Source organism: Anoplophora glabripennis, unplaced genomic scaffold, assembly GCF_000390285.2.
Source record: "Anoplophora glabripennis isolate ALB-LARVAE unplaced genomic scaffold, Agla_2.0 scaffold149, whole genome shotgun sequence".
NCBI classification, from domain to species: domain Eukaryota; kingdom Metazoa; phylum Arthropoda; class Insecta; order Coleoptera; family Cerambycidae; genus Anoplophora; species Anoplophora glabripennis.
Window position 1 is genome coordinate 939,695 of NW_019416248.1, and position 21,792 is coordinate 961,486.

At 33.9% G+C, this 21,792-nt stretch overlaps 2 protein-coding genes across 2 annotated transcripts in view; one reads left to right on the forward strand and one right to left on the reverse strand.

The window, feature by feature from the left end:
• The window catches only part of LOC108911728 (alpha-1,3-mannosyl-glycoprotein 4-beta-N-acetylglucosaminyltransferase B), a 106,224-nt gene extending 84,743 nt beyond the window's left edge, over window positions 1–21,481 (forward strand). The window contains exons 8-11 of the mRNA XM_018716729.1: window positions 3,664–3,857; window positions 6,181–6,314; window positions 15,508–15,623; window positions 19,652–21,481. Of these exons, the coding sequence (XP_018572245.1) occupies window positions 3,664–3,857; window positions 6,181–6,314; window positions 15,508–15,623; window positions 19,652–19,684 (477 nt within the window). The 3' untranslated portion in view covers window positions 19,685–21,481. The remainder of the gene's footprint in view (window positions 1–3,663; window positions 3,858–6,180; window positions 6,315–15,507; window positions 15,624–19,651) is intronic.
• LOC108911729 lies at window positions 9,423–11,228 on the reverse strand. Its single transcript, XM_018716730.1, has 2 exons — window positions 10,995–11,228; window positions 9,423–9,761 (listed from the first exon to the last, which is right to left on the reverse strand). The coding sequence occupies exons 1-2, from the start codon at window positions 11,215–11,217 to the stop codon at window positions 9,568–9,570; spliced, it is 417 nt and encodes a 138-aa protein (XP_018572246.1). The 5' UTR covers window positions 11,218–11,228; the 3' UTR covers window positions 9,423–9,567.
• Window positions 21,482–21,792: the final 311 nt, after the last annotated feature.

A 21,792-nucleotide genomic window follows, 5' to 3' on the forward strand; every position in this document is an offset into this window, starting at 1 on the left:
AAAACCCTCTTAACCCGGTTATGATGCTTAAAGTAGCCTCATGTTTTGAAATGCTGTTTTTATATTGTTTACTTATAAGAGAAATGGACCGAGAAATTGAAGCGGCATAGACAAAAACGGATTGTCGGGGTATTAAATTTTAGCTGCCTGCTACAATTTAGTACAAACCAGTCACACAAAGTTTTTTTAAAAGTACACCTCATCTATACCGATAATACATAATATAAAAATATTGAATATAAGCACCAGTACTACATTTATTTACTATTTGCATACATAATAAGCTTTTATTACTCTCTTTCATTTCTAAACAGACGTATTCATTTTTCCGCCTTCTAGCCTTATAGGGTGGCCTTATTTGTCAGGCAGTATATCATGCCTTTCAAAAGAGCTCTAATTTGTGATTCCCACGCTAGCACTATATTCGCCTCGCCTTGTATCTAGATTAAAGCGAAGACTTTATACTGTTGAATTTTCATTGCCCTCTAAGCATATAATTAATGTATGGCTGGAATGAACTTGTACACAGATTTTTATTTCTTCTGAAAGAGTACAAATGCAAATTTATTTTAATTTACTCAGCAGCGTAATTGCTTTAAACAGCGGATGCAAAAACATCTCATTTGTTTATTTCCTCAGTTGCAGAGGATAATAATAGCTGAATAAATAAATAAATAATTCAACAGGAGAGATGGACTCGTAGGTTATTCTCATGGTAACGAGAGGGAACTTACTGAAACTTGTTGTGTCTGATTTCTGTGAAGAAAGGAATAATTGTTGTTTCAACTCTGCCAGGTTAAAAATTGCAACGAATATACCTTTGGATCCGCAACAAAACCGCCCACAGCACCAGTTTTGCATCATGCAAATCGACTGAAACTTAAATTTATTTCGCACCTCCCCCATAAAACTTGCAAATAGAGCGACGGACCTCACAGCGTAAATAACAAACTTTATTCGTTAAAACTCCGTCCTGGTGCGACGTTTTAATCTACGAATAAATTATTAAACATCAAGCGCAACTTCCTGGATGTGTCTAGGACCTAGAGTGGCGTTTGTAGCAAGCGCTTTCTGTTCCCACATGCTTGAGAGTTAATACATATTCATTTGACGAAACGTCTCTGTTGACGACGGAAAGTTTTCGCCTTTATTGCAGTGATGAATATGAGAACTTCCATAATATCGCCGTGCTTAAAATTCAATGGGGTGTCAAGGAAATTGTGTTTTATCCATCTCTCACATGTTCCACGAGCATTTCGTTGGGAAATGGTTCCGCTTGAGCTGGTTTACGTCTACTTTTGTCGGTCCTGAGTAAAACTCGATCGACGGTGAAATATGTCTTTGCCTGGATGTATTAATGCTGGAAGAAACGTGATAAGTGTTTCGGGAGTTCAACTTAATTGTTACTTTTTTGTGGATTCTCATCAAATGTTTAGTCGTACTTGTTTCGAAGAAGTTTAAAAGTGGCGCACTATGAGTTGGACATAGTGGTCATGGTACATGGAAACAAGTATTTTAAAAAATTTAGACAAATATAGCATCAAAATGGAGGAGGGCCCTAAGGCCGGTTTTAGCCTAATTTATTCTTGGCTGAAAAAATCTAAAAAAATTTTTTAGTACCTATTAGCAATACTGAATCGTTCCACCCTAAACGGACCAACCCCCTCACCCTCCTTTCCCCTTCCACCCCCTTAAATGAGATGACACACATTTACATTGAATAAAACGAAAAAGAAAAAATCATCCATGTTTGTGCATATTTGATTAGCCGCTTTGAATTCCGTGATTCTGAATTCATAATTGTAATCAGTGATCCAAGAAAGTTTCTATAAATATTTGAGGATTATGAAGATCTTTTTAATTTTTTTGGCCTCCATATGGAATACGCCATTTTGAAATTCATAATTCTGCCTTCAGATTCGTATTCAGAGACCCAAAAAACACCGCTGCACAAAAATTCATGAATTGTAAAGACATTTTAATTTTTTTGTCCGCCATATTGAAGCCGCCATTTTGAATTTCGTGATTCATAGTCCACATTCGTAATCACAGACCCAAATACCCCACTACAAACAAAATTCATGCATTTTGAAGACACTTCAATTTTCTTGTCCGCCATATTAGATCCGCCATTTTGAATTTCGTGATTCTGAGATCAGGTTCGTGATCAGCGACTCAAAAAACTCTTCATGTGTAAGATTCATAGGAATTGAATGTCTTTCGCATCTCTAAGCTCTAATCTTTAAAGATAAAGATTCCTCTAATAATAAGCGATGGTTTTCTCGGCATTTAAGGGGGTGGAAAGGGAAAGGAGGGTGAGGGGGTTGGTCCGTTTAGGGTAGAAACGATTCAGTATTGCTAGTAGGTACTAAAAAAAAAAAAATTCTGATATTTCAGCCCAAAAACCGGCCCTGTCTCACCCTGTACATATCCAACATTTTTTTTATCCGTATTAAGGACGTCATCATCTTTCATAAACGAAAAAAAAAGGAAAACTGAACACAAAGTTTCCCAATCCAGAAATACTACGTCAATTTTTATATCAAAGATTTATAGATATAGATTTATAGATGTTTACGATAAAAAAAATTGTAGACGTCGTCAAGCCTTTCCAGTTGTAAAATATTCCCTGGACAATATATGGACTTTAACTTTTCTTATCCTCAAAGTTAAAGTTTAGATGTCTTTCTTCGTGTATGAATCTGCGAAGAATATGCCCTTAGGACATAGTAATTTTAAAAGATAAATTATATACTTTTTAAACTCGCAAGGAACTGCACAACTTTGTGTGAACATTTCTCAAGCACAGATAAGTAAAAATACTTATACAAGGTGTTTGTAAACAAGTGCGAAATATTTTAGGGGGTAGTTGCTGAAGTTATTTTGTGAAAAAAAATCATATAAACGTAGATCGTAGGTTATTTATTTTTATTAATTATTTGAAAGAGTTTTAAAGATATTGACTCGAAATTTGATGGTTGCATTTTATTTAGAAATATTGACAGCAACTTTCTAGATAATGTATCAACTATCAATACAAATTAAAAATACACAACTTGCAATAAAATATGTTTTATTTTTTTCCTCAAAAACGGTGCATGCTACGAAAGAAATTGAGGAAACCAATTTCATTCAGAATTGATGGTGAATTTAAAAAAAAATATCAAAACGGGGAAATGTCGGTGGCGTACCATTTTTTTATTAAAAAGGTTGTGGCATTCTCGCACGAACGCCACTGGTGCAAGTAAAACTATTCGGATCACCCCAAAAAATGCACATTTATCCCTCCAAAGCGTTCTTCAAATTTCGACTCACTATCTTTAAAACTCTTTGAAATAATTAATAAAAATAAATAAAAAATTAAAATATGAACACTCTCGGAAACAAACTATTTCCAGCGTTAAGAATGGTTCTGACTTTTCCGTGTCTACGCCACTGGCAGATTTATGAAAATCATAGTTCTTGAAATATTAATTTTTACTTGGATGTCCTTTTTTGTACAATTTGATACGTTGAATATGAACTGCTGTCAGGAAATTGAATCTTAAACTTGTTAACACGATGACAACCAGAGTTTTCGTATTTTAAAAGTTATTTTTAGACACCGTCACACCGCTCGGAATCCGCCGCAAGATATTTCAACGGGACTTTTTCTATTTCCAGGACAAGCAGTTCGGTAAAGTCGCCCTCTTTTTTCCCCACAGCAACCCAGAGGCGGAGATCGTCTCCGGTATCAAGCACTACAAGCAGTACACGTTAGAAAGGGCCTATCTGGGAGAAACGTTTTTCTGGGGTCTCCTTCCGCAGCCGGGAGATCAGCTCGTCTTTAAGTTCGCCACTCCGATAACCATTAAAAGGTAATTATTCTCAGATTTACTTTTTTTTCAAATACCTACACTGATTTTTACATCGCGCGACTTGTAGCTTAAGATAGCGCATTCGATTTACCACGAAAAAGCGATTTGTGGTTATAAAGTGTCATGCAAGCAACTGATTTTTGTTTTATATTTACTTACTTTCACCATGAAGGCAATTGGTGCATTCTTGAAGATGATTTGCGTATATCCATCTATAGGATTGACTTCAAAGATTAAAATCATCAGCAAATAGCAAAGACTCACAAGTAATGACTTCAGGAAAATCGTTAGTAAAAATTGAAATTAATAATGGGACCTAAATTGGAACCTCGTGGAACACCCGATGTAGGAGAAATCGACGTCGAAACGAAATTTTGATATCTGATATAACAATCATAATTGTCTGTCACTTAAGCAGAAGGTTTCTTTAATGACTTCTGATCAAATGCTTTTTGGAAAACTGTATAAATAATCGTCCTGTGTTCTATTTTTCAAAATCCCAGGAACATATTTCCAGAACACAACCAAGTTAAATACTGTTCTTTCTATTTGAATGAAGCCATTCTCATGTGACAAAATAAACTGTTTCGTGGAATAATATAAATAAAGTTTCAAAAATTTTCTAGAAATTGCGGAGTAAATAAGTGTCTCTACAATTAGATTCACCATATAGGGTGGATCTGTCGAAATATCACAGTTCTTGGATGTAAGAGGTAGGAATACATTCAGTACAACTCACATAATAAAAGTGTAGATCCCTAGATCTGGGCGAGGTTCGGAACATTTTCAAAATTGCAAAAGTGTTTATAAAATACCTATTTTGTTCGAGTTTTTTATCTAGGGATCTACACTTTTATTATGTGAGTTATACTGAAGGTAATCCAGAAAAAATTTGCTTGTTCCCTCTCACATCCACCTCAAAACAGATCCGCCCTGATGTAATTGTGATTTCCCTTTTTTTTGTATGAGACAAATGTATGTCCCTTTCCCATACAATGGGAAGGTCCCAACAATATGCATATTTTTCTATACAATCCTCCATCTTTTGAGAATATAGTACACCTCTTATTTAATCTCTTTATCACCTTTCAACTTTACTCTTATTGATCTTCAACTCTTTTGATCAACTCCTACGATTGTCTTTCGGCTCATTCCTCCAAGAATGCCATAATAACTATCAATATTCTGAAAAGCGTGAGTCTCTCCAGGGTTGTAGATGACCTATTTTGGCTAATTCATTAGCTTTCTTATTGTTTTCATGTCAAAGCTAGGCCGCTAGGCTTGCTAGCGTTGCCAAAACATCCAGACATCTTTCTCCATTGGAAATAAATGTGTGCTGATGTTGTACCTACGAAATCACATGTTGGATAGTGTCATGAAGTGTAAATACGTTTAAAATTTTCTATCTCTATATTCTGCTTCAGTTTAGAAGTAATTGTTTAAATTATGCATACTTACTGATTTAAAAGAAAACACTGTTCTTTTATAAAACGTTGAATGGTACTAATCGGATAAGATTTCCCCCAAGCTACTCAAAATATTATGGTTATTTTCCTTGTTGTTGTTGTTGTGTCGTTTCCAGACGGCAAGAAATATGAGTATTTATCGTCAATTTAAAAAACTCCGTTCTTGTTTTATGGAAAGGAAATAAATATAAATATAAATATAAATTCGAGCTTATTCCGTTTCCAAACTCGTCGCGTTCTTATTATACTTGGAAATATTTCATTTTCTCCTTATTCGCTTACAACATCTGCCACACGAGGCGGCCGATTCAAATCCTCCAGTTAATATTTGTGCGGCATAATCCGGAGAGAGAAAAAAAATCGGGTTTTGTGAAACTTGTAAGTGGATGAGTGTAATGGAAAAGCCCACGCTGGGCTCGTTTTTTATAAATTAATTGGGGTAATTATGGGAGCTTAAATGGTGATGCTTACCAGTTTTCCCAGTTCCCGCAATAATTCCGAAAGAAAGAAAACGTTTCCTTCAATTTATCATTCTTCGTCTAATGCCTTGTGCTTCATTTTTACAGAAACAATTATTAAACTTTTCACTCGCACTTAAAACTACAGACAATTTATGATCAAACATCAAAAACTTCAGTTCGAGGTCTTTTTGTGCAACACTGGGCGTTCCACAAGGTTCCAATTTAGGTCTCACGTTAGCTGAAGGTTTTATTAACGATTTTCCTGAAGTCTTTTGTTTGCTGATAATTTTACACTTTATTCTGAAGTAGACATAAGTCGCGGTAACTTTTATTCATACCTGAGTAACGCTATTCCACTAACGCCTTGTATATTTCACTTTATCGCTTCTGTTGCAGGTTCTACTTCAAGAGCGGCAATGCGGAACATCCCTCCGATAAATTCTACAACACGACCGTCGAAGTGCTGCCTGTGGAATCCAATCAGTACGGCAATTCTTTGAACGTGACAAGTGACGGTTATATTGTTGTGGGTGAGTCACGTAACAGATATTATATTTTGCCTCGGTAGCTGTCAGAGCTGTTAAGATTCAAGTTGTGAATAATTTGTTGAATATTGGACCAATCTTATAAAGATCTTTCTTATTTGGTACTTGCCTGTCGCGATAATACATCTGATATCGTCTTCTTGCATCAGCATCGTTTTGTCCTGACATAAAGTAGGCTCTAACCATGTCAACTCTTTCTTGACTTTCATACCTACACGTTTTTATAATATCACGCAAAATTTGAAAAGAAACACACAAAAATACACTGTATTTGTAATATTGATGTCTAGACATTTTTCACAATATTTTTTCTGGATTACCTTCAGTACAATTCACATAATAAAAGTGTAAGTTCCTAGATCTGGGCGAGGTCCGGTACATTTTCAAAATTGCAAAAATGTTGATTATTTTCCCTTTTTTTCGTTAATTATTGCTATTTTGCAACATCGGTAATAAATTTAAACATTTTTAATATGCAGTATATTGTGCAAAATTCAATTCTTAAACTTTTTTTCCTCTTCAATATTATTCCAAAATGCATAGGTTCCAAGATATAAGCAAAAAACTCGAATATAATAGGTATTTTTTTAAATTTTTTAAACGTTTTTGCAATTTTGAAAATGTTCCGGACCTCGACCAGATCTAGGGATTTTTATTATGTGAGTTGCACATTTCAGCAAAAATTAGCTTGCCCCTTTTACATCAAGAAGTGTGATATTTCGACAGACCCGCCCTGGTCTAGTCTTAAGCTGAACTTTTTTCGTTGGACCACAACTTACCTGAGGTTCTGTAGAAATGTTTCGAGACATTGAGTACCCTTTAGACATTTTATTTAAAGGTTTGAAACTGATAAAATGCAATGCAGACAATTACTTAGTTTGACTAAGAACAAATCAAGAACACAATAAGCTTTTCAGAAAATACGAAATTTATACAATCTTCGCATGTAACAAGTAGCTCTTGTCATCGCCTGTAGTATTAATACAAATGTGGCTCTAGCTCTCCCTGGGAAGCTCGAGAAACATCCAATTTATTTGTAATACGTCTCTAAATGTCTCTCCACACGACATCAGTGTCTGGGGTAGACAAGTTTTCTAGAAATAAAAATTCAAGACGTCTAAATAATGGAACAAATACGTCCTGCTGATTCGGCAGATACTGCTTACGAAACAGTGACTCCTTCCGTGGAGGGGTTCCGTATTGGATAAATTCGGTTTCTTTGTAGGGCCTTTTCAAATAATATTGCGACGTAGGTATAGAATTTGCTCTATCGAATCAAGGATTATGAAGAAAAGACTTCAGAATTGTACGCAGGGTGCATGTTAGTTTTCTTTTACACTCTTGTTATTGAAACTTTGAAATACTGAGTATGTTCGTTACTTCAGGCTAGAATAATAGTGGCGGACTTCCTCTGGGTCGACGTTGTGCCCTACACATCCCGTTGCTTTACAAGCTCCAGACGGTTCCGCTGCAATTAGTTCTAATGAAGCGGATAATCTGATTCTAATAAAGCTTTATGTACGTAGACAAAACGTTATTTAAGCATCCCCTTTCTCTCTCGCCGAGGATATGGTTCGCGAACAACGGAAACAAAGCGAACAAAAGTTAGTTTTAATGAGATTGTTATATGAATATACGCTTCCAGTTATTGTACAGTGTACGTAGATTGGTTGAAAAATTATTCGTTCGGCATCTACGTCTGGGTGTTTGAGTCCATTATTTTTGTAATTAATTATCACTACTTGTACCGAAAATTTCACATAATTTACGCACACTCTCAGCTACACACTCTCCCTACCTTATAATTCATTTTTACAATCTTCACAAATTTTTTAGGGCTCATAACTTTTTAGATGTTTTGGCTGAATTTTTTGCACTAATTATGATTCTAGATCTTGGTATAACCAACATTCATTTGTCAAAAACCTAATTCGTTAAGACTAAATAAACTTTCCTCCGTATCTGACGCAGTTTACCGAGTTTAATATTTATTAAAACACTTAAGCGAGAAAGTATTTAATGATATAAACAACTTAGACTCTAATTTTTTCCCGGAAACGCGAAATATCTCCAGAAAACCCATTTAATATCTTTGCAGAGGGTCTCTTTCGCAGCTATACAAACTTTATAATTCCTTTACCAACCCTTTTGTACATAAATACGTTTCCTCGAGTTCCAAGCTTCTGTGAGAACGCATCTCAAGATTTAAATTATTTGGTTAGAGTAAAAAGTTGGGTCGTAAAGCGTTGTAACATCTGTTTTTAGGAACATTGTGTTCCATATTTGGCATGCACTTAAACTCTTTAAACTAAACCAATGTGAAACTCTTTATTGCTTTTGGACGTTTCGCAAACGTAATAATAACAATAATACATCACCAAAAGAACTATTCATCAACTTTAATTGATAACTGGTTTCCAAACTCCTTTCCTCAAATAAATCTACGCATTTCTGTAAGTTTAAGTAATGATTAATAGAATGTATGTGTAAAAATAGATTTATATCAACGGCGGAAAACAAATGACTAGATTTTAGTGTTAGAAATAGATCGTTAATAAACAAAATAAAAAGGTGTGGCCAAGGTTGGATCCTTGAGGTACACCGGAACTTTGAGAAGTCTGTATACGCCACATTACCGATGAACAGTAGTCCACACCCGCTAATTCCGACTAGCGGATATACTAAAGCGGCGAACGGAATATATTTATCGGAACAGTTAACGCCGGTTGCAAAAATGTTAAATTTCCATACATTTTCATTTTTACTTGCGTTGCGTAACCGGAAGATAGTAATGAGCGGCCTTGCTCGCCAATTCCCAAGATAACAACTTAACGAGTCAAAGCACTTAATCCAGATCATAGCATGCCATCATCCGTCGCTTTTACGTTTCTTGGAACAACTAATTACCATTGGAAATAATACAATACTTATTTGATATTAATAACACAACTCCCCAGTGATTTCCTCTACTTACTGTTACTTTATGGCTATTTATAAAGCAACACTGGAGTCTCTTTGGTCTTACAGGGTGTACTAAAAAAACATGAACGTCGAATCGAATCATCAAATAATATCTAATTTCTTTATTCATACACTACAAATGTTTGTAACAAAATAATCATAAATTTCATGAAATATATTTCCCTTAATCCTTAATTTTACAAACCGTTACAGTAACTTAAAATATTATAAGCATAGTACAGATGCTTAAAGTCTATAAGAAAACTTCTTATTAGGTTTAATAATATTCCACTCTTTTGTAACACGATAATAAAAATAGAGTCCCAAATGCAACTTCAAATACAGTCAATATTATCGTTAAGGAAGACAACACTTTTTCCAATTTGATGGCAGGATCTTGTATCAGTAACGTGTAGAAGATCGTAGCTATCGTTACGCTTGTCATAAGAACAGCAAACGCCGTTACCAACTCTAAAAAATAAAGAAATTACTGGTGATTAGCAAAGGTGTAACACAGTATAAGGCTAGGATCATTCGTCAGCAGAATGTCCTGGTTCAGAACTTATTAATTCCATGAATCTGGTATAGGTGGGATAGCTGATGAATGATTTAACTTCTTACAAATCGAATGAATCATGATTATTATGGTAAAATCGAAAAAATCACAAAAATGGGGTTAAAAAACAATACTTTTTAGGGAATTTTTTTGGTGTATTTAAATTGGGTGTAGGACCTTTAAACTTGGCTCAAGAAATCTTCATGTTATGTAGAATCATCACACCAAATTTCATCAAAATCGGTTCGATAGATTTTGCATTATAATTTTGCAATCCAGATTAAAAAAAAAATTGCAAATTTTCAAAATTTTACACAGCAAAAACCAAGGCCCGTACATACTTGAAAATTTAATCACATATAGAAGGGCTCTAAGGCTTTCAAACATTTTTTGAAAAATTCGAATCCGTCAATTAGGAGAGCTCTGGCGCTTGTTTAAACATTGGTCGAATTTTTGTACTTTATAAACAATTAGAACTTTGTGAATATTTATTCAAATCAAATTTTTTAAACCAGGTTTTAAAAGTTCTTGGAAAAACGTTTCTTTAAAAAAAAAACAGATCGATTGATCAATTAGTTGCGTTTTTTAATCTGAATTGCAAAATTATTATGCAAAATATATTGAACCGATTTTGATGAAATTTGGTGTGATGATTCTACATAACATGAAGTTTTCTTGAGCCAAGTATAAAGGTCCTACACCCAATTTAAATACACCAAAAAAATTCCCTAAAAAGTATTGTTTTTTAACCCCATTTTTGTGATTTTTTCGATTTTTACCATAATAATCATGATTCATTCGATTTGTAACCAGTCATGTATTATAAAAAATTTAATTACAAACATTTTTTTCCTCTTCCATTTTCGCCTAAAATCAACTCTTAAAAAGATACATAATTAAATAGGAAGAAAAAGATGACATTTTTCCAATTTTTTTAACATATTGTGCCGTCAAAAGTTAAGCCCACGTTTTTTTTTATGCTCATAGAAAAATTTTCATTTCTAGTGATATTTGAAAGCCAAAAAGCCAAAAATCTCCGTGGATATACGATTCGCCCAAGCCAAAACAGATACCGCTTGGCCTATAATAGATGTCCTTTAATTAAAAAAAATGTCTGTAAAACAACCGAAACAGTGTGCCATACTTACTTTTACTCTTATCCTTGTACCTATTGAACACCACCAGCTTCAGTACCTCCACGAACAACCTGGTGAAGCACACGGCGGCGTCTTGCCCTATATTCGGAGTGTCCCTCAGCGGACTTATGTACTTCGCCAGAGCCATGATAGACTCGCACGATGCGAACACAGGGTAATAGTAGGCGTTGATGTATATCAAACACTCGAACATCAACTCGGAATCAACCTTCATGTCGCGAGGAGCGTTCTCACTAAATGCCTCGAGAACAGAACCTTGCAATTTATTTTTGGATGTACCTATCATTTTTTTTGGCAGCCGTCCTAATTTATTTACGGAGTCATAATATCATTCGTTTGGTGCTTCTCCGGACGAAGAGGAGCGTCCGCTTCTTTACAAGCGTCGTGGGGTGCTGGTGGTTTTGGGAAACGTGCCGGGAAGTCGATCGTCTTGTAAAGTTCCGTTTTTTTTTTCGCTTATGGCGGTCGTTCAGGAAATAGTGTGAAATGTTTTTGTCGTGCTGTTAGTGTAGAAACTAAATGGATATATGATTTTGATGCTCTATTAAGGGTGCATAGATGAAAATTTTCACCCAACGATTAGTAGATCAACTATAAATACGATTTCAAATATAAATGTCTTCGAAAACTGATACCTACTAACTAGCTCTTTGATATAGACCAGGAAAGGAAACATTTTGAAATTTTTTAACTACTGGGTGTGATTTTATTGTTGGAAAGTCTTAGGAATGATAATACAAAAGGCGTCTCATCAAATGGGTCATGAAAAAAGGATAGCGTCATTGTTTTTTATCAACAAATAGGTCAAAAATTCGTCATTTTTCGTTGTACGTGTTATTGTAAAAAAACTATTAATCTTAGCAAAAAAGTTCAAACATAGTTTTGTACTAAGGTAAGATAAGGCAGGTCGATCTATTTTCACGTCGAGAATTTTTGGTAGAATTGGTACAAACCTTTCGGGGACACCCAAATGGCGAAGTGGTTCCTCTTTGAAAATTAAGGAAATAAATCTCTCCTTTTACTTTTTTCCTTCAATATTTGATATTCTCTGTTTTTGAGCAAAATTAATTATGTTGCGATATGTATCTTGATCTGTATTAAGATAAAATTTCCACACTTCTATTTTGTATCCAATTAAACGTTATTTTAAGACGAACAAAATATCTGGAAATGTTCCTCTTGGTGGGTACTCTCGACGAAATTGATACCTATAGGCAACTAATCTATTCAGTTTCTGTATTTAAAGTGAAGTCACCCTGTATACAGGATGGTCCAAATTTTGTGCAGGAAACTTCAAGGGTAAATAGATCTCTTTAAAATAAGATATGTTTGCCTTATACACATTGGTCTGGAATAGCCAAGTTTTAGAGATACAAGTCGTCAAAAAAATATATTTTTTTGTTTATATCTCCGGAATCTATTACCCGATCTCAATAAAATTTAGTACAGATAATCTATGACAGTAGGCCTTACATTCCCTAAAATATGAGCTCTAAAGGTACAACCAGTGGTGTACAACTGGGGTCATCTCCTTTTTTATAAAAAAAACCTACGCCACTGCATTTTTTACAAGTTATTGTAACTTGTAAACTTCACACCCTGTATCTCGAATACCGAGTCGCGCAGGAAAAAAGTTTATAAAGTAAACTCTACTTATTTTTTGTTAATGAATCTAGTCCTGCAATTTCTGTATTTACAATGAAATCACCCTGTAGATATTCAAAAGGTTGAATTTTATTTACAAACTGGCAAATGTTATACAAAAAGTTGATTTGGAACAGAACCTCTTTTGACCATATTTCCCCACACTATTATTAAAAATAATTAAAATAAAATATCCACAAGTTTTGTATTTACCCGTTTTTTAAACGCGTACCTAATTATTTTCATTCCACCACTGAAAATCTGCAATTTACCCGGGCAAATACTGTAATGCAAAAGAGGCTGCAGAAACATAAACAGCAAATAACGAAGGTTTCACGGTAATAGGAGTTTTTCACCCCGTTTTATGGGTTTGTGCACCAATTTGGAGCCTTTTAATCCCTATTAAAAAGCCTATGCACTATTCGGTTTAGTGGTTCGTGGAGTGGATTGAACTTTGAATCCACCTGGATGCATATTTTATCGATATGGATAGAAATAAAGACTTTTACATTAAATAACACATCTATCACATATTAACATGTTGGTCCTATGGTTTTAATTTTATTAAATCATAATACACCAAATTAATTTAATAAATATTTTATAAAAATTAAATAAAGTCGTGGTATGAGAATACGGGTAAATATTATTGTGGATATGAAATAATTTAAAACAAAAATGTTATTGGAAAGCAGTAAATATAAATTAGAATATAAAGTTGTTCCTAGTTGTGTAATTATCTCTCATAAATCATCTTTATTCGATGAGTAACGACTTCCTTTAAACTGTCGAATAAAATTTGTCGTAAATCGGCCTTCCTTAACAGTTTCGAAAGAATGTGAAATTTATCGTCAATTTCCTGATACCATGCACTTAACAGATTGCCATTTGAAAACCTTTAAACATTTTAACAATCTTCGACAAAGTATTAAGAACTGCAAGCAACCAATTATTGTAGATAAATTCTTAAGAAAGCATGACGATTTTAACGGGGAGCATATTTTACTAGACTAACAGGGGGAAGAAAAACTATAAAAAAATTTTAATGTCAGTCTTCCAGAGAAGTGTAAAAAGTAAATGAGGTTTAACCGTGATTTGGCAATTAAAATGCGGCCCTAAAAGCTTACTTGAAGGAGCTTTTAGAAGCTTTAAAACGGTTTAATTATCCTGTCAATATTAATTCAGTTGAAAGGCTGCAAAACATCGTACTTTTATTGGTATTTCGCTGCATCTGGGTTTCATGTTTCAAAATTAGAGTCATTACAGAACAGATTCCATTCATCATAATTATTAAATGGAGTCTGTGAAATACAATTACAGTTCGTGTGTAATTGTGTAACAATTGTAATGTGAAATTTTTTAGTTTCATATATTTCACATGCTGAAAAAATCTATTTTATCCACAGCCACCTTATAATCGGACTTTTATCCACACATCTGACCCGTCGAAAGTGATTCTTTACCAACTAGTAGAATATAGTAACTTTATTTCACTATGAAAAAATAATAAACCTATAATAAATCAAATAACTATTAATCATCCCTTTTTAGATTTTTAGGTTGTTATCCACGAAAACGTGTTTCATATTTTTGCTGCTTTACTTTAAAAATTTCTGTGCCTTTGTCGCTTTCATTCATTGATTCAAAAACCCGTCCGCAATTAGCACAAACAAATAATGAAATGCTCAAAAGCGTTGCCCGTACATAAACATCGAATAATGAAGGCCGAGCCATAATCAGAATTTTTTATCCCCTTTTTTATCGTACTCGCTCGAATTCAGGGCTTTTTATCCTATTAAAGCTCTCGCATACCGTCAGTTTTAGTACCACATGAAGTGGATTTAAATGCGAACCACCTGGACGCGTATTTACACAGATCTGAAGATTAAAAGAGAAATAATCCGGGCGCAGTTCGAAAATATTTTAATGGCAACATATTCGGAATTTTAAATAAAATTTGCGATACAATAACTGAGTATTTGATTGAAAAAAGCTTTAAATATTGTGGTTTACAAATTGCAAGGTATCAAGGTCGACGTTCAATCACATTTCTTGATAGATTCGCATAGCTTCTATAATGATGTCCGCCTTTAACTGTACAATTAACTTCCCTGCCTTATTACCACTATCTACTATTTTCCAACTCTTATAGTTAAAACAAATAGTCACAATCACATGGAAAAAACCGTGACACCCAAATTTATTTCTACATGCTGACCTCGACAAGGGTAATAATTTGAATATGCCATATATTTCACAGGTCATTGTTTTAAATTTCATACCGCTGAAGCAGCTCCCGAGTGTTTCGGTGAAGATAAAAAAATTATCAGCTGAAATATAATCTAAAGTAAACGGCGACTGTCCTCTTTATTCCTTCCACTGCGTTGTCTGCATGTGAGGTTTGGGAGCCGTTACGTGAAATTAAATTCAAATATAACGCGACTAACGCCGCTCTGTTTAGCGAGAATTCGTTTAGAAAGGGGAAATTGTTGGTCGTGAAATATTTCTGAGTGGGTTATCCTTTATTTTTCGCTCGCCGGAAAGACCCAGCCGAATTATCATAACTTAGGATTTAACCAAGCGAAATCGCAAGGTGTTTCGGAAAGATTTATTATTTTTTTTTGATACCATGTGCAAATCGCTGCATTGAATAAAATAAATCGGTTTTGCCAGAAAAAAGCTTTTCGTTGTTCTTATTTTTGATTTCCAAGCTCATTTCTTATGTCATGTCAATACTACTTAAGTTAACTAATACATCTAGAAATGCTTGAAACTTTACTTTACTATTATTCTGTATTTGATTTACTGAAAGATACACGTGTTTCTGCCTCAGTTATTTTCAGGATGTTATTTGTTGCAGGTAAATTCGACAACACGGGCGTAGCTACTGGCGTGCCGGACGAGGGAATAGGCAAAGTTCATTCTTTGCGACTCAACGTACACAGCGAAAGCGACAATTGGGCGATTCTGAGCGAGGTAAGTCTTATTCATTTTAGATTGAAACGTTAATTGCGTCAGAAAATTAATTAAAAACCAGAGGGAAGAACACTGTTACCGAATTATTACACTCTACTTAAAAGTGTGTTAAATAAAGTATATTAGGTACTGTCCTTAAGGGGGTATATCGGGGTCCAAGGGAAGTGAGGAGCGCAGGGGGAGTCCTATGCTTTTCTTATGGGACTAAAGTCCGCTGCCAATTTGAAAAAATTAAATTTAATTGAAATTATTTGCGATAAACATTATCTATATAGCAAAGAAATCTACTCATATGCACATAGTATACATATTGACTAATTAACAACGATTAAAGATGCGTACGCGTTCAAAAATGTATTGCGTGTAAACTATGTACAATATAATTATTATATATAACAAATATGTCGTATTATCCTCGCGAAGATTTGTATCCTTTAATTAAAATCCGTAAATCATGTGAACTGGTAAAACAACGAGAATTATGTTAATTTAGTTCTAAAGAAATGAAATGACACTCGCGCCCATCTCTCGTCCAAATCGAAGAAAATGTTGGATGCAATTTTGAAGGTTCTGTGATAGAAATTACATTATTACTCACTGTTCGTGTTTTTAATCTCTATTTTAAATTATGGGCAAAAAAAGAGCCGCACCGTCCATTTTCGCCATATAAACCTATTTTAAAATGAACAATTTTCAACAACAATATCTCAAAATCTAGATTAAAAAAAATTTCAAAAAAATATGACGCACAGAGGGAGCACTGGGTAATACGCTATATAAATTTCAAGTACATCTGTGCATTTGAGTAAACCCGATATACCTCCTTAAGTAAATCGGGCACTTATTATTTTCTGTGATATTACGTGAATGAAACTTTGCAGTATAGTCTTGTTTTATCCTTTGCAATACTTTTAACGAAGGGACTTGGACTATTTAATGATGAAATAAAAACTATTGAGAAAACTAAATTATAAAACTTTTCTCTTGTTGGCCAAAATTAAATTCCTAATTTTAACTAACCTAACTATCGAGCTCGATCTGGTAGTCTTTATACTCTCTTAGTTTAATTAGAAACTTTGCAGGAGGGTAGATTTTCTAAGTTAATTTGAAAAGTTCGGAGTGTTTTTCAACTTACATTTGGAATAAGTCGAATTTATAGGTTTCATAACACGTTTTTTTGATAAGCTCGATCGAATAAAGCGACAGAACAGGATGTCGAAGGAAACTAAATTAATGTCACTATTCAAATAATATTTTAACACCGAGTGTACTTGTGTAATATTTAACGTTAATTATGAAGGTTTTAATTACTTCATTATAAGGCCGAAATAAATTTTAGAGGGTACAGATTTTATTAAAAGCTTTCAGTCTTCTTTGATCAAAGAACCAGCCTTTGCAAAGCTAGGGTCTAAGTTTACCTTATAATTTATATTTTCAAGAAAGCCTGCAGGCATGTAATTACTTTTTTTAAGGATAACAAGAGGCAGAAATAACTGATCTAAATAACAGCTGTTTATTCTAGATCTCATTCGATTTCTGAAAAGAAAAGGGAACATAATTGAACTCTTTTGAATAATATATCGTTTTTCCTCTGCAGTTGTTCTGAAAATAATTAAAGTTGACAGGAGTATTCCGTGACTGTTCGGTGTCAGTCGTTATTTATTTTCAGTAACAGATTTCGAAAGATGTATATCGAACCGTCTGTTTTGCAGCAAAGTTAAGATTAAGGACTCTATATTAAATCTGTATCCAGTAACAGCTGGAAATTTACGGAATACAATCGTTGGAATGAAAATGTTTGAACTTTTAAGCAGCTGTATCACTGCTCTCCGAATAAATCACAATGCTACTGAATAGGATAGACCACTATTCTTGTGACGTCACGGTAGTGGTTATATTCAACAGTTACCATTGCTGTGAGGTTGGAATCGATGTTTTGAAATGTGGCGTTGTTAAAAGTCTTAAAAACATGCTTTTTTTGTTGCATGCCAGATCATTAAATATTTTTGGGTGTACATTTTAATAAAATGGAAAAATTTATTTGACGTGTTCAAAATTTCATCTTGACTAAATACATTTCTCAAACTTAGATAACGTTTTCCTCTTTATTTATTTTAAGGAGAAGAAGTGTATGTAATTTTTTACAATAATAATACTTAGTTTTAAATTCAATAATACTTTCAATTTTACAAGAATCATGATTTTATTTCAATTTACAATCCATTTTGTCTGTAGTAGAAGGATACATTTTATATGATTTTTTTCTATAGAAAAGTAGGTTATCATTGTTATAGCGTAGTGACTTCATTATTCAAGCATTTGGGGTTTATTGCATAATCTTATAATTAATACAGCAACAGCTTGGCATGTTAGCTGTACTAGAATACATATTCTGTATAGATATTAGTAATAGATCTAGGTTCCCTATAATCTGGAGATTTGGTAAGATTAACTAGAATGTAAATCACGTATTATCGAGATAGAACCGTCAGTGAGTGTGTATGTTGTGTAATGGTACACATGCAGAGATTATTAAGTTTATAACGAGGAAACTTTTTAACTATGTTAACAGTAATGTTTCATAACTTCGTCTGGTTTATGCTAATAATATAAAATTGTCTTTGTGTCTTGAAACAGCCACTTAAAACACGAATTTCATACAGAAAAATAAATGTAGTATGTAGGTAATAGACCAAAATACGTTTTTTATGAACATTTAAAATGTTACAAAGACCGAAATAACATTTACTAAGTAACCAGTTTGACTATTATTTAATTCCACAAGTTCCGCATGCTCTCAGAAAATGAGTGTAAGATGAAGCTTCGTAATCATTAAAACTAAACAGTTAAGTGTGCTCACAGGACGGGATTTTTGCTTACATACACTTGATTTTGATAAATAGGTTTTAAATTGTGAAAGGCCCGAACCCCTTTTCTATTTATGGAATGGACGACGAAATCCTTGTATAGAAATGGAATAACCTGACCATATTTTGAGTTATTTCCGTAGAAGCATTGCTTTGTGTGCAGGATTTGGGAAAGAACCTTAGTTGAAAGAACTACTTAATGTAAAAGGGCGGTTTTCAGAGTTTTGTGAGGGAGATAACCCAGTAGAATATCACTTTTAACGAACGAAATGATGCTTACTTGAAAGGGAATATAATATTTTCTGTAGTAAAATGCATAAATGTTTATTAAATTCATTGTAACTTTATGCAGCCACTGGTAGTTCCAATATTGAACCAAGATTAAATTATAAATGAGTTACCATTTCAATTTTGCAGTGTCTGGTATCACAATCCGGATTGGTTTCATTAATTGCGGCCATACAATTTGCTTTGCAAACCTCAAACGCTGCAGTGCCTTTGATTGAACATTTAAAATACAGAAAATGTGAATGGATATACCCTTGACTAATATATGTACGCCAGAAGAAGAAATCCCAAATTGTTTTTATATTATTATAATAACGATAATAAAATAGATATACAATAACCCTCCCCTTCTTTCTAAGGCGGCGTTGCCATTCTTCAAAATTTCCCTAATTCTGGGAAAGTAAATTTGTGACTTGAAATTTTGAGATCTTTTTATAAAAAGGTATTAAAATAACTACTAAAAGTGATTATAGTTTTGTTTATATTACAAAAACCCTGTCAACAGTGACACAAACATCAACTAAAGCGTTGTTCCCTTCAGGCGGTGTTGCCATGTTTTTGAAAATTTCCCTAAATCTGGGGAAAATTTGTAAATTGTGAACTATTGAGATCTTAATATCCCCGTCTACCAATGACATCAACATGAACTAGGTTGTCTCTCCGGGATGGTGTAATTACATTTTATAAATAGGTTTTGTTTATGTTACTAAAACTCTACCGACTGGTTATACATCAATTAGAGGTGTTGCCACATTTTTCAAAATTTCCCTAGATCTGGGGAGAAGAAAAATTGCGAACTTTTGCGATCTTTTCATAAATATCCCCTTCGACCAGTAATATTAACATTACTAATGGAACTTTGTCTTCCCGCAGATACACATCCAGGATGAAGTGGTCAGCAGGTGACCAACGACGGGCGGCCGAGCCAACCAAGCAACCCAGCTCTACCCGCACGTCAGGCATGTGCTCGACCGCTCATCTTCGCATCCTCTGTGATATACGAAGCCCCACGACATCCCGCGACGTCACATAACGGACGTTCGCCGAAAGCGGAACGAAGTGATTCGAGAGGCGTCTTGTACCATTTAGGCAGTTTCGGGCTGGTTTCGGAAACCGCGACGTCGCTTGCCCCACGCGACTTAAAGTCACACATCGGAAGGATTTGCTCGATAAAAATGATGTCGTTACCATTTTTGATACCATTTCAACGATTAACCGACACAAATGTTTAGAAGGAATTAAGATTCCAATGCACTAACGGTAATAAAATACAACGTACTAAATAAGAGAACAAGTACTGACTGATGACTAAAGATCTAGTTTCTTACATCTAAGATTAAAGGAATAACGCGATTGACTTGACTATACTGTGAAGTGGACATTGTTTTGCGTCGGATTATGAACAACGATAATAATCTACGTTTCGTTTTCTGTGAGCTGTCGTCAGTTTCGTTGCTTCAGTATATTTTTTAAACATCAAATCACATGGTCGATATACCCAATTCTTCTAGGGTCTAAAGCTTTTTGGATCAAATTTGAAAGTTTCTAAATGTTGATGTAACATGTAACAGCATGATGCAACTTGGAACAACAGAATTGTGTGACCTACTCTATTTTTTTTGTTCATGCTTAGGCGATGTTGTGGAAGAACAAAACTGTTATTATTTATATTATTTTGGGCACTTTGAACTGATTAGAAGGTCGGGGTAATAAACCATTTTGATGATGCATGTATTGGGGTCTTGGAAATTGTAAGAGATGGAAAAACAAATGGAGATGGACTATTTTGTTGCACACTTAACGACGGCGTTGTCCTGCTCTAACTGCATATGTTTTAGAGAAGACTTACAATTTTGTTGATGTGACTGAAACCAGTGACATCAACGTGAACTAGGAACATATTTTTCAGAATGTCTCAAATCTGGAGTTTGGCACCTTTTAATATCCACCAAATTGAAATTCTTTGCTAATAGTTGCCTTGATCAAGTTTTCAGATTCTAAAAATTCTTTGTTTCCAAAAAAATCTTGTGACGTTTTTGAGATCACAATACATGCATCACCGAAATTGTCCGCCATTTTTAATTCGGAGTGTACAAAAGCCTGGAAATCTCAGAAAATCTGAAACTATCAGGGAATTTCTTTAGCAGTCATGGAACTTTTATGGACATGGAAAGAAATGGTCAAATATTTTTTTCGTCTGAATACCAAATTTGAACCTCAAGGATTGCTTCTTTGGGAGAAAATATACTGATTTGGATCAAGTTAAAGTATTACAATCTTGCTTCTTTGCATAGTTACATACCGCCTTCAGAAAAAAAATATTTTATTTTTTGAAGAGTTGGTAAAAATATGAGTATAATATTCCCAATCGGAAGCTAAGAACAAAGTAATTAATTTTTTATATTTCCCTATATTATAAAACATTTACGTTTTCTGAAAATACCTACCAACAAAAGAAACATGGCAGACAACAAAAGGTGTTCCTAGTGACTTATATGGTTTAAATAAAAAAAAAATAGCTCGTCTTCGTATTCGACCACACCTAAAACATCTTCTGACCAAATTTCATTCAAATATTTTGAAGGTAACGAAAGAAACAAACAATTTGTACCACTCTTGAAGTTTTGCTTCCGGACACCTTATACAGGATGTTTGTAAATAAGTGCCAAATATTTGAAGGGGTTATTTTGTGAAAAAAAGTTCATATAAACGTAGATCGAAATATGCTTCATTCCCGAGATACAGAGTGTTTAAATTTTAATTTTTTACTTATTTTTATTAATTATTTCAAAGGATTTTAAAGATATTGACTCGGAATTCGATGGCTGTATTTTATTTAGAAATATCGACAGCAGCCTACTAGATAATGTAGCAATACAAATTAAAAATACACAACTTCCAATAAAATATATTTTATTTATAAATATAAAGTGACCAATTTCATTCAGAATTGACTGGCGGATGATTAAAAAATATTAAAAGGGCAAAAAGTCAGTAGCGTACTATTTTTTCTA

What these genes read in the sequence shown, in the direction of transcription:
- LOC108911729 (XM_018716730.1), bottom strand. Translation starts at nt 11,217, where the DNA reads ATGAAGGTTGATTCCGAGTTGATGTTCGAGTGTTTGATATACATCAAC. An exon ending in GTACAAGGATAAGAGTAAAA is followed by an intron (nt 9,762 to 10,994) that starts GTAAGTATGGCA and finishes TTTATTTTTTAG; the next exon opens with AGTTGGTAACGGCGTTTGCT.